The sequence below is a fragment of the Buteo buteo genome, chromosome 7 (genome assembly GCF_964188355.1).
Source record: "Buteo buteo chromosome 7, bButBut1.hap1.1, whole genome shotgun sequence".
Taxonomy (NCBI): domain Eukaryota; kingdom Metazoa; phylum Chordata; class Aves; order Accipitriformes; family Accipitridae; genus Buteo; species Buteo buteo.
The window spans coordinates 7,367,643-7,381,410 of record NC_134177.1 but is presented as its reverse complement, the minus strand read 5'-3'; the positions used below and the strand labels follow the sequence as shown (position 1 = coordinate 7,381,410).

The 13,768-nt window shown below is 36.4% G+C and overlaps 1 protein-coding gene across 7 annotated transcripts in view; it reads right to left on the bottom strand.

Annotated features, from left to right (window-relative positions):
• NLGN1 (neuroligin 1) overlaps positions 1-13,768 on the bottom strand; it is a 316,082-nt gene that overhangs the window by 202,009 nt on the left and 100,305 nt on the right. For 4 of the 7 annotated variants that reach the window (XM_075031405.1, XM_075031407.1, XM_075031408.1 and 1 more), the window contains one exon: positions 1,299-1,451. In XM_075031405.1, the coding sequence (XP_074887506.1) occupies positions 1,299-1,451 (153 nt within the window). Of the gene's footprint in view, positions 1-1,298; positions 1,452-10,571; positions 10,632-13,768 lie in introns of all 7 variants that reach the window. The other 3 variants (XM_075031403.1, XM_075031404.1, XM_075031406.1) reach the window with 1 other exon arrangement.

Below are 13,768 nucleotides of genomic sequence, written 5' to 3'. Positions count from 1 at the left end.
AACTCCAACTGGATAGTAAGGAGATAAACCCAGCAAAAAATAGTTACAATCTTTCTGGAAATGATTCGGTCCCTTGTACAACACAAACATAGTAGATTAAGTTTCAAAATCTAAAGCCAAAGTCCATTCCCTACCCCCAAAATTAAAGTGTATTCAGATGTTGAATATTTAACAAAAATGAAACTGTGGGAAGAAAATTACCCAGATGAGCAAACCAGAACCGATGAATCTGGGGACCGTGCTAGCTGAATTTAAAACACAGAGCAATGATGAAATAAAATGACCACACAAAACAAAACCAGAGTAGCAGACGTTACTAATACCCACGAATTCAAAATGAAGTTGATTAGTCTTAAGAACCAACTCACTGCTGTGAACGACACCGCCCTATCACGCCACTTCAGATGTTACAGGGAATACCCTTACACCTACGTAAGTGTTCCAAAGTGACTGTACTGACCTCCACAATACTCCAGAATTGAACTCCTGCTTTCAGGAGTCTTAGCGTGCAACATTTTGGTAGAATATGCAGGAGGAAAAAACCACAACAATCACATTGTCTTAAGAGCTAGCAAACTCGTATCATGAACGTGACTACACTGAACAAATAACAAAGTATAATTTTTTAGAAATACAAGCTACAAAGAGGAATATCGTACAAGTCTACCAATAGCATCATCGTATACTGTTCATTGTATATGAAACAATCAAAAGTAACTCTATTCGCTCTCTAATTTAGCCTAGAAAAAGAAATCCTGGAAGTATTTGAATTACACCCATAACACTTTTCAAAACCACAATGAAGCTCAAAACAAATAGGTAAAAAGAACAGCTCTTATTAAATAATATTTTCATAACCTTCTTATCTTTTTCACTGCATGAAAAAATCATGGTAATCAAAACTTAGTCTCTTTCTTCCAACAGAAAACCCTATTGTCTGTGACTTAACGTTTTTTTAAAAATCTAATTTACCTGTCTATGAAGTAAAGCATCACTGTTATTCACAGAAAAAAACCAACCCTCTTCTGTCTGAACAGCTCAGCAATGGGAATAACAGTTTCATACCACTAAAAGCACAACAGCATGTTCTTCCAGGTAATGCTTGCAATGTCTTTATATCACATCCCCAGAATACAAACCTTTTATGTGACAAAGAAAATAAAAAAATTTGTTGTTGTTCTTTTGCTTGGGTTTTTTTGTTTGGTTGGTTTTTTGTTTTTTTTTTAAACACATTCTCACGTATAACATGAATTGCATTGCAGATAGCAGGGATTAATGGAAAGCTGAAAGCTTCTTACCAAGTACCCCAAGGCGATAGTTGACTGTGATGACTATCACATTCCCATAACTTGCTAGAACACTGCCATCATATAAATTTCCAGTGCCTTCCATGTAGGACCCTCCGTGAATATACACCATCACAGGCTTAGGTCCCCCACTGTCCCGAATGTCTGGAAAAAATATTAAGACACATTTTATCTCAAGAAAGTACCAAAAAAAGATACATGCAATATTTTAATTTTTTTTTAGTGAGGTTATTTTTCTTGAAGTGTTTCTCAAGCAACTTCTTTTACATAAGGAAATGGGCAGGTGGACGTAAGTGTTTCTTTGTGGCTTGCTTGTAACTAAAGTTCATATTTTTGAGACGCTTGGCCTTGGAAAAGCTGAAAGGAATCGAAAATGGTAACATGTTTGCTCAAATGCAATAGAACAGTGGTCTAATTCTGTTCCTGCTGAATTTGACATAAAACGTCTACTAACACCAGTGTGAGCGCGAACACTTCTGAAAACTCAGTCCATCTTTCTGTTCACTCAGCTAAAGGTGATTCACCATATTAAGATAAACAAGATTTCTGCTCATATGTAAATTGTTGATTGCTTCCAGTACAGTTAAGGTTAGTAATTTATAAAAAGCGTGTATAAACAGTTGTCTTTTGATAGGTCTGAAGTCTAAGTTCTCAAAAAGTACTTGGAAACTGTTTAACACTTAGACATCAAACGGCCATTGCTTGTAACCTGGGTAGCCTGAAGTTTAAGGTGCATGGGTACCTGTTATTTTACTGAATTGTGAAAAGGACTGTATATTTGAAAAAATAGCTGCCTGGAACACTGCTTATAAACCCCCACGCTGTATTCAAACCAATTGTAAGGTTCTAAAAAGTGACACCAAATGATAACAAAATTAACTATTGACATATTGATTTGAATTTCTTTTTAACGAAGACATCGATTTGGGTATCTGTGACACCCCCCCCCCCCCCCCAAAAATAGTCCTATTAGCAAATTAATGAATCTACTCAGAATAAAATGAACACCACTGCTCCTTGTTCTTAAGTACCAATTCAAAACCACAGTTAATGGTGGAATAATATATGTTGTTTAAAGATTTTTTTTTTCTGTTGGACAGGAAAGAAATCAGCTGAGATGTAAATTTAAACTTTTACATCTGGATTGAATTGTATTGTGATCTCATTTACTAGGTATCTGAGTCTTTTCCACTGCCCCAGTCATAAGATTCCATAATAGTCCCTAAAAATCAGGAAAGACAATAGCAGGAGAGCACATGAAAACTTCCCAATGGGGAACTGTACTGCATATTCTGATTTGAAGACATTTTTTGTCATTATGGCAGTATTCAAGTGACTTCCCTGATTACTCACTTCAGCATTTGAAGAAACCTCAGATGTATTGTTTACTCCTTTGATTTGGAGGAATCTTAGTTAAGCAGCTTTCAGGTAGGCTCTCTGTAGAATTGAGTTGTTTCTGAAGCACTGTAAAGGTAAGGGCAGTTACACTAAAAGCCCTGCTTTTTGAATTTGCTGAAAAAGATCAGCACAGATGTGTCTGTTTATAGAAAGCCATGTGCTATTGTTATTTTGATATTGATTCTAACTTGAAGAAAATGCCAGAACAGTCAAGATCAGAAAATGGATCTTCAATATTGGAAGTACTAGAACAATCATTTATTCAAGACCAAAAGGATGATGAAGGTTGTGCAAGAAATTGCTTGTATTGCTTTCCTCACTCAAGCATATAGTAAGGGCTTTCCAACATGTGATTTTCAGTGTGTAAAGCCTAAGGAGATTATTTATCTTCATTGTCCATAGGATAGAATTATGAGCTCCCGAGGTTTAAAATCTACACCAAGGAAAGAGTCTTTTCAAATCCATATGCTGTTTTCAGTAGACGGTTTGTTCATAGTCTATGCTTCCTTTTTTTTTTTTTGATACTAACATGGAAGCAATAATAAAATATTAATCTGAAATCACTGTGTGACTGTTCCCAGCAGAAATTGTACACAGTTAATTGTATGCTTGGTGGTAGCACAGGGGGAGACTGTCTCAGAATTCTTCTTTAATTAAAATTACATAGAATTGCAGAGCGCCAACTGTGAACAGTAATGAAATGTTGGTAGTATTGGCCTGTTTATCTGGAAAATAATATTGGAATATTTAGAAAAGAATGGGTGTCCTTTATCCAAGAAAGGAAGCACACATTCATGAGTAAAATTTGACATATAAAGACGTGATTCTCTGGGTAAATTCTGTCTATACCATACTTTTGTTATTTCCTACTACTAATATTCTTGTAAAGATTACAGACGATAAAGAACGACTAATTTTCAGCTCTGCCTACGTGCCACGTCAGAGCAGATGACATGCAGTATGAATTTTCCTCATGCTGCTTTGTCAAAGTCATGAGTCTTAAGAAAAATCCCTTCTACAAAAGAACAATGGTGATTCTGCGCGTCTCAGGCAGTAATCTAGTACTGGGACATCTGTGAGATGAGGCAGTGTTCAGCTGAGGCTACTGGGACTTTGAGCTACAGATTACAGAGAAGCTATGTAGCGCTTCATGTGAAGATGAGAGATGGCTGCATTTTGATCTTACAGGCAGTGGTTTCATATCAATTGCACACTACAGCTAAGAATATCTGAAAGGTACAAACATTCAGTTGGGAGAGTACTTTTAAGTACAGATGTTATTAACTGGTGGATGTTATTTAACAATAAGATCAAAAGAAGAGAGAAAAAAATCAGACCATAATCAAGAATTGATTCCTACCTGAAAGACAGTAAATATTGCCCCATAAAACTACCATCCTTTAAAATTAACATGGAGGAAGTATTGAAATAATACTCTGTAAGGAGAAATGCTGTATTGGTACAAAAGTGGCAGAAAGATGCACTTTTCAAAAGTGCTTATTGGACTTCAGTGTCCAACTCAAAGAAAATAATTGACATTTTGGCACTCAGATACTTTTCAAAACCTGACCATAAATGATTTGATACATCTTTCACTTTTTCCTACAGCCTGGTATCAGTCCTTTGTGCGCATCTGCTGGAGTAGTCTCAGTAAACCGTAGTTAGGCTTTCTCACACAGATTAATAGTTATTTGAGGAAGTAGCTCATTCTGAACCTGAAGAATTGGGGTGCAAATGTGGCATTTCTGCCAAGTGTAGGTTTATATACCCATTTATTTTAGTTGTGTACCAAACTTTTTGTTGCATTTTATTAAGTGTGCATTTATTAAAAAGCAGACACGTGAATATTTTCAAAGACATATACAGGGATAGTGCTGTTCAAAATCCTCAAATTCAACTCTTCTGTTTTCATTCACACAGAAGATAACTTTTGAGAGCTGTGATTTGTTTTGCTTTAAATTGCTAGTTCATAAAACATCTAAGTAGGTCTTACTGTATAGCAGAGAATGATCTTATTTATATGACATATACATGAACTTTCTTATTATGATTTCCATCATGTCCTCTCTTCTGTACCTTTCTAGCGTTTGTTGCATCTACTTTTCATGTCTGGTCTTAATTACATTCTAGGCAATTTAGGAATAGGGCTGTCTTTTATTCTGTTTGTTACATCACACAACAGGGAACCGGCTCTGACTGTGAATACCAGTCACAATAGTCATATATAACAAAACATAATTATAGCTTCAGTCATTTGAAGCTGATGTGAATTGGCCACGTGACTTAACAAGTATAATTTGCAGGGAACAACCAAAATGGGAAGGGAAGAAAGCCTACCTGGAGACAACTTAGCACAAAAATATAATTAGTTTAGCACAGATGTCACAAGCAGTGTTTTTCTAAATGCTATAAAAAATTGTGACATTTTGATGTAGACTAGTAAGTAAATCTTGGGTTTTGAACAAGAAACAGCACAAGAACACTGGAAAACTTTTAGAGTGGTTACTATAAAACCTACGTGTTCCTTACACAGAATGTTACACGGATATGTGTAGCTCTTCCATAAGCTTTGGTCCTAAAATACTTAAGTAGAGCATGGTACTAATCAGTGCAACTCTTAATCATTTCAAAGCCTTTTAACAGTATTTGACCTTTCAGTTCAAATCTATCAGATGCCTCATAGATGCACTGCTATTTTAATAAGCTAGTGCACTTAGTAGTGCTAATATTTACACATCCATTAATACCACGTTTTTAACACGTGATATAAAACTAGATGTCCTGAGACTACTAAAGTAACTATTGAACTTCTGTTAGGAGCGGCAGCGAGGTTCTAGACACATTTCAGGTTTTAAAATACAACTTGTGCCCATCAAGTTTCAGACAAATAGAATTATCTCCTTTTTGTTTGGTTGGTTTTGTATCTGTTAAACCAATGGATCATTTTGTGCACTCTCAAACACTTAACTACCTTTACCTAAAAGTAATTTGAGATCCTGATTGAGGACTATATGAATGTATATTCTAACATAAAAAAAAGGCCTATGCTTTCACAGGCAAGCATCTGGAGCAGATTCTCATTAGAGTAGGACCTCAATAGCCAGGTAGGTAGTAATTTTAAATTATTAAAAGATGATGGTTAGAAATGCAAAAGCTGACAGACTCTTCACTGTACAAGCAATGCTTGGCAGTGCTAAAAGGATAACGGAGCCCCAAAGAAGTGTTTAAATTAAAGGTCTGTCAGAATTTTTATTATGCATCTTTTCAAGTATTAATATTACCTCCACAAAAAATCAACATAATTTGAACTTAGGTTCTCAGCGTAAAGGGAAAAATTTAATATGCAAGTGACACTAGACTCTGTACTTGGGAATCAGAATCACAGAACTATAACGTGCATGGGTGACAGGATGAACAGGAATCAGGAATATGTCTATGTGTACCAGCCAACAAGTTCACCAAAAGCAGTAAGATCTGTGCTACTCCAGCCTGGCTGGAACTCATTAAAGGCCTTAATTAAGGCTAGAGCATGTGGTTGCTTTGTGAGGTAGACAAACGTGTTCTGCTGTTTACTGATCTCTGAAGTCCAAAAATGTACAACTAGTGCCAGACGGAAAGATTGTTTCTCTCCCTGTTTCTTACCATGACAGTTGAAAGCAGATGAAATGCTAAAACTTGGCAACCTAGTCTATTTTAATACTAATGGAGTGATAGGGGTTTCTGGAGAAGATCCTCAGTTCTGAAATGTGCTCTTTTGCGCCAATGATGCTACAGTCTGTTAAGCACAAGAAGGGCTTTGCAGATGCATTCTGCATCATTAGTAATTTAAAATTTGAGTGGATTTGTGTTTGTTTTGATTTAAAACATGCTCTGGACCAAGAACTTCCCTCAGTCAATGAAGTCCAATAGCCCATATAAGACAGAGCATCAGACTAAACGATCAGAATCATCACAGTTACAGCCTGTGAACAAACAGCAACATCTGTTCCTAATCTGTCTCCTTTTTCACAGGAGAGATTGGAATGGAGAAGGGAAGAGTAGAAACACCTAGCAATTACAGAGCAGACCCCGCTTCTGAGGCATGTACTCTCAGTTCCCTGCTTCACTATGGACATGGTGTCTGCATTCCTCAAACTTAGCATCTGTATTCATCATTTCTAAAAATGGAATAATAGCATTCCTCTATCACAGAGGGATGCTGTGAGACTGAATACATTAAAAACTGAGAGATGCTCAGATAGCATTGGGGACTAAATAAGCATCTAAGATTGACAGATTGATGTGCTAGGTAAGGTGTGTATGACAGAATGGTGGATGAGAAGAATTCATTTGTGAGCAATCCTTCATGGATATTTCATACAGCACTAACTACCTAGAAGTCCAGTTCCGATCCCTGAGTACATAGGCTGATTAATGACTTGTGTTGCTATATTTTAAGTCATGCAAAGGATTTTAGCATACAGGAACTAAGGGTGCATAAAGAGGTACTGGTTTTTGCTATAGCTAAATTAAATCAAGTTAAATTATTACTTTACCGGAATTAAGACTGAGATAAGATATTATGGTGAAAATATTTTATTTTTTTTAAACTAAGCCTTGTTTTTAGACTGGGGAAGGTACAGTTTATTCAACCGCTAAGCAACTTAAAGTTACATCTTGTGTCTACACTAGATATTGCTTACCTGTATGTCAGCAAATAGGCAAATTCACCATTCCTTTAAAAAGGGAAAGCCCCAATGCTCACTGGTTGCTGGTGCTTTTGCCACTCTTGTTTTTTGGTGCCTGTGCAAGTAGTTCAATACTTATTGAAAAACAGGCAAGCAATTTCAGGTGTAGACATGAAAGGGTTAAAAGGAAACAAGAATGCATCCAGACTGGGGAAAGACGACATTTGTATAATTTCTGGATTTTCACACTCATAGAATTTGAAAACACCTTCATTTTTTACACAGCAAATTTGCAGATCATTAGCTGGTAATGTGCACTACTGCCTTTGGGTCTTTTGAAAACAAAAATGAAAAATGATCTAATTAAGCCTGGTCTACTGGTTGCAGTACATACCAGAGATCCAAGTCTGATTACCAATTCCACTGCTTGTGCTGGCAAGGTTTGGACCACAATACTGTGGTAGTGACATGTAGCAGCAGATGGGAGTAGGATTATTGAGCGCTGTTTTAAAATGAAATCTTCTAATCAAACTCTGATGTTTGAGTGACACAATACAGCATATTTTCCAGGCATTTGATCCAAGAAGCTGCTGCGAAAGGTCTTTCTTCAGGAATGGATAGGGGAGCTCTAAATTTCTTAATACGGGGACCATCCTGGGCATTCTAGAAATCACTGTATATTGTTTATGTAGCATGGATTCTATGGTTACATGACACAGTTGGTTTTCATCATGTATTACCCAGTCTCCCTAATATTCCAACTTCATCATTCATTCAGTTTGCTATTTGTTTTATTTTATTCCCAGTTATTCATTTGTAGATTTTTATATTGAGTAAAAACTACCATACTGCAAAAGGTGAAGGCTTTGATGGACAGGTTAGCAGAAACCTAGACAGCTAAGGTGGGTTTTTGCTTTGCCTCTCTCTTTCCTGCTACTCATACCTAAATACATATGACTTAAAGTTTGTGAACTCTTCAGTTTTGCATGTGTAACAAGTGCTAAAGTTCCAGTGCAGAAAAGCAGGTTCACAAAATGTGGGTCATCTGATACTGCTCCTCCACCGAGGTACAGTGAAATGCAGGGCCACAGCAGACGAGGTTTCTACCAACCCAGCAGACATCCCAGCAGCCTTCAGTGTCTACTGATCATAAAAATTCAAATTTGCCCTGTCTCTCTGTGACTCTCGGAAGCAGTAAAAGTCTAATTACTGCCTGCATTCTTCTATTGGCATGGAAAGGAGAACAAAATTGTCACTTGTATGCCAGAGAAAATTAATCTCACTCCTATAAATTACAGAGATTGATTAGTGTCGTAAATGTGTTTCTTCCCCTCTAGTTTGACTGCTGTGTTCTTGCAGTCCTTTCTCTCTCTCCTACAATTGTCAATGTGGGAGACAGGTGTTGCCTGACACGGACACCCGTTCTCCAAAGACTGAGATCCCTACTCTCATCTGATACTACATACTGAGCTGCTTTCTGATAGCAACCACCCTCTGCTGAATTTTAGCAAACTGAGTAGTCTCTTCTAAGTGTGTCTAAGCAGAGAAGGACTCAAAAAACGTTAAGCCATTAGCATCTGTCTTGGCAATTATACAGCAATTTAGGAGAGCCATTAAGGCCCACTGGATGAATAACCCAGGTTTCAAATGGTTTCTTAAACCATATTGTTAAAACAAGACAGAGTAACTCTTACAATGGCTAATTCAGTGCCACAGGTCTTGGAGAATACACAAGACTGTCCCTTGCAATATTCTGTCATGAACTAATGTAAAAAAGACTTGGCTTCATAGAGCTAAGTGGATCTGAATTATCATACTTAGCTCTGAATAATATAAGAGCTTTCAAAGGAGATTTTCAATTAGGTTGTTCTTTCAAATCTTGGGCCAACTGGTGGGCTTTCATTCATATGCTTAACACACAGATTCAGCAGAGGATTGTAAAAACACACACATACAAATTTGTGGGTTTATTTATAAAGTTTCTGTTCGGTTATTGGGTAAGAAGTTAAATGCTTATATTTGCCTTCCTTCGTCTTTTGTGATAAGACTGCACGTTTCTGTTTGAGTAAAACAGTTAATGTCCTGTGTGATGAAAAATTTCTTAATTAAGAGCCTTGCAGTTTACAAGTTAAGCTTCATCTTAGTATCTGGCAAAAAAAAATCCCCAGATATTAACAGAGAAGCAAGTAGCAACTCTACCAGTCTTATATGGTAATTTGTTTTACTCATTGACCATAAAATATACAAAGTATGTGTTTAAGATTCAGAATTTTGAAGCACATCTACTTGAAGGGATGAGACTGCTCAGGAGAAAGAGCCCCTTGTTACCATTTTCATAGCCCTGAAAAAATATCAAATCTGCATAGCTTATATGATTAACAGCCATAATTCTTAAACAGTATAATATGCTTGACATTTCAAACTTTTGATTTTACTTGGTAATACAGTTTTCTAAGGGGTGGCACAAGCAGATAGGCATCTTTGTATGCTTGTAGAAAACAGAAAGAATCAGATTCCTTTAGATGACATCAGTTTAGCTCCACTGAATTCACCGGTGCTGCACAAAGCCTCACCAACTACAAATATTGCCTGCCATTCCAGGGCTACCTCTCTTCTACAGGGAGGTGGGGTAGTCTTGCGTTTGTTTATATTTATTCGTGGCAAGGTAAATGCAGAAGGTTTTGTATTTGGGGAAATTCAGTTGCTTAAGAGACACTTTCTAAGAATTTTCTGTATTTTTCCTTTTATAAACACAACATTTTATATGTTTATCAAACTGAGATCAGTCAGTGAAAAAAGAAACATCTTTGTACTTGGTGAAATACATAGGGTTAGAAAACATGCAAAAAGGTGTACAGAGAAACTTTAAAAGAGTGTTAGTTTAAATAGTATGGACAAAATTCAGTCAAAAGGTGGGATGCAACATATCAAAAGTCCATTTCAAGAAAACAAAAAACCCTCCTCTTTAAATATTGTTACTGTTTTGTATCAAAACGTAGAACTTAACAACATTCTTTCTTTTAAAAAATTAAAAATATATATATATGTATAACAACAAGCAAGAAGACAAAACACATCAAAAATGGGAATTAAAAAAAAAAAACTCTTCAAAAGAAGACAAGAAGTCAAAAAAAGAGGGGAGAAAAAAGATTTTCAGGGATCCTTGTCATGCAAATCAGTTTGGCGGCAAAAAAAATACCTTCATCTTCAGCACCGTCATTATCACCTAAATCATCTGTCTGTTTCTTTGTAAGGGGACCTAGGATTGAGAACGGAGAAAATGGAGGAAAAAAGACAATTCAAGAATATACAAGACTGAGGAAAAAAAAACAGTGAATATTAAATTCCCATGGATGTTTCAAGAAAAACATTTGCAGGGAGGGAAATCTCAGTTTATAACGAACAATTTTTCATTACGTTTTTCAAACATTACAGCAAAACCTTCCTTAGGGGGTATGGCTATTAGAAACATCTAGCACAAGAATCAGAGTGCCCAGTGCTTTATTGTTTTTAAATGAAGAATCAAAGCTTGTTTACTAAAAGCATACCCACCATAAACTATATTTATCCACTTAATTGTTCCTTGTCATCGTTGTTATTAGGAACTGCCAAATTACCTCTTGCATTTGATGCAATAAGGTGGCTAATCAAGGTCTTGACAGTTGGTTAAAACAATATTTTCTGTGAAATGCTGATTCACATTTCTATGTTTAACCATTTAAGGTCGTGCTTTACAAAGATAAGCATAGGTTTGGCTTTTTTCTTTTTTTTTTTCTTTTTTTTTTTGACACACTCATTACATTCTCATTTAAATAGAACTGTAGATTCCCTTGAAACCTTTGACTACCTGCTGAGATATTTGTAAAGAAACATTAACATCCATACGTAAACTAGAAACCAGAGTGAAATCCTAGACCAACTGAAGACAATGATTTTTGCCATTGATTTCAATGGGGCCAGGTTTTCACACACAGTATACAAAAGTTGCATTGAATATGGAATTGAGGTTTTTAGCTTGGGCAAGACACACAATATCACAATTCCTTATTTCTATAAATGGATGGCAAGACAAAATTCTTTCATGCCCAGTACCTGTATTATTAAGTATTAATAGATTCATCATATTTTCCAATGGGAAAAATGCCCACTCCTTTACTCGGTAATGAAAATATACGCCAGAAGGAAAGTCAAAGGCCATTCTGAAAATATTTCCACGTCATATATTTTACACACTTACGCACAAACAAAAGACAGTTGGAACTCAGCATTATCTTTCCTTTTTTTTCAGAGCTCTCTCATTTCCATGACATTCTGTAATTTGCATGCAAAAAAGCAATCAGTACGAACACAGGACTAAGTAACAAAAAAAGAAAAAGCCAGCCAAGCAGAGTAGAAAACAAGAACTTTCTCATGCATAAAATAGCAATAGACAAAAACAACAACAAAAAAGAGATGAACAGTATGTGTTGATATTTGCAGTAGATGTAGGCAAGAGACATGCATTAATTCTAAGCACTATGGAGTATTAAAACATTTGTATTTAAAAAGTTCTCTCTAGCTCTGTTATTTTACAGGATATTAGTCATTCAGCATTAAACCTGTTGTTTATAGGCAAAATACCATGTACTTGAGTGATGCATTAAAAAAAAAATTCATAAAATGTTTGTACCAGGTGCATGGATTTGAGAAACAGAAACAACCCATGAAGTACCATGAGATTTTAACTGTGAATGTAGTAACTGGACCATATTATTGAAAACCAAAGCTGAATACCTTAATTACTGCATCAATCAAGAGAATAGTTTTAAACTCCTTCTAAATACAGAACACTAGAATAATATATCATAAATTAAACACGAGCATTTTTATAGTTACACCTGCAACAATCACTCTGTTTAATACAGAGCCTTAGTGATGCAACAGCTTTTCCTAATACAAGCCCTGAATATAATCTTTACAACATATGGTATCTAGATAACATGATCCTATCCAAATGCACACATTCAAATGGTTTGCTGCCCATCACTCTCATACCATAGCATTTTTACTTCTAAAAGAATAAAACTGGAAAAGTAAAAGATGTGTGCAAAGAATAATAATAATTTCATGGTGGGTTTTCAGCATGGTGAACAGGAAGAATGTACTTAAGAATTTTAAGGGCTATGCACTTAGCAGAGCTAAGTGGATAAGTCTGAGAGCCAGACACAGACAAAGATAGATAGATAGATATACATACACATTTTTAATGGCTTCTTGTTATCTTTTAAATTTTTTAAAGTGACCAGAAAGGAACAAAGTAGCATCTGGAAAGGCAAACAGCACACATTTCTCCAAATAACTTGCACAGAGAGGGGCGATTCCTTTTCTGGATGATACCAAGACAATGAATGTTACTTTCTCTTTAATAGCTGGCCTTTAGGAGGTATTCTGTGTAGGTCCTGGTTCCAGATCTCAACAGCAGTTATGTAGTGCTTCAAATACCCCAACGTAAATGACTGGTCTCATACCATCTCTGATTTTAGAATATGGTGAAGCATAACGGGCTCACTAATAAAAATAACCTGGATAATTTTAGTATTTATACAGTTAGGAGTTTCTCTGAAAACCATAAAAAAAAAAATCAGGCCACCTTCCTGATAATCACAGAGTAGTTTAGGTTGGAAAAGACCTTTAAGATCGAGTCCAACCATTAATCTAGCACTGCCAAGTCCACCCCTAAACCATGTCCCTAAGTGCCAAGTCTACGCATCTTTTAAATACCTCCAGGGATGGTGACTCAACCACTTCCCCGGGCAGCCTGTTCCACTGCTTGACAATTCCTTTTGCAAGGGGGCTGGCCTATTTTTAAGGTGCCATAGATTAAACATGCTTTCTAATACAGCTATATAACTATTTCACAATACAGGGGCTCTGCTTGCCACATCCTTGATGGAGACATGTGGCAGACCCACCAGGCACCAGAACAGTATTCAGTTGAGAAAGAAATAAGATAGGATTTCTGCCACAAGTTTGCTTCAGTCTGCAAATATAACGGACCACATTCATTACATCTCAGCAATAGCTAGCTTAGAGAAACACAGACCAAAATGCTTGAGACAGGTTTTCTGTTTCCTGGACTTACAATGCTATCTGAAGTCTAGAAACCAAAGCAGAGTTTGGTCCTCATGCACCAGGTGTGAAACTACTTACCTACTATCTGTATTTTACCTATGCACAAAGGGATGCTGTGAAACTTAATTTGTATTACTGAATTGCTCTGCAATCCCTAAAAGCAACATCAGCTCAAGACCCATTGTGCACATGGCTGTCTACAATGGCATACAGCAACACCAAGTGGTTCAATCTTGAATCCTCGAAGAGGAAGCAGAGCTCTGAGCTTGACTGTTCGGTGTTGCC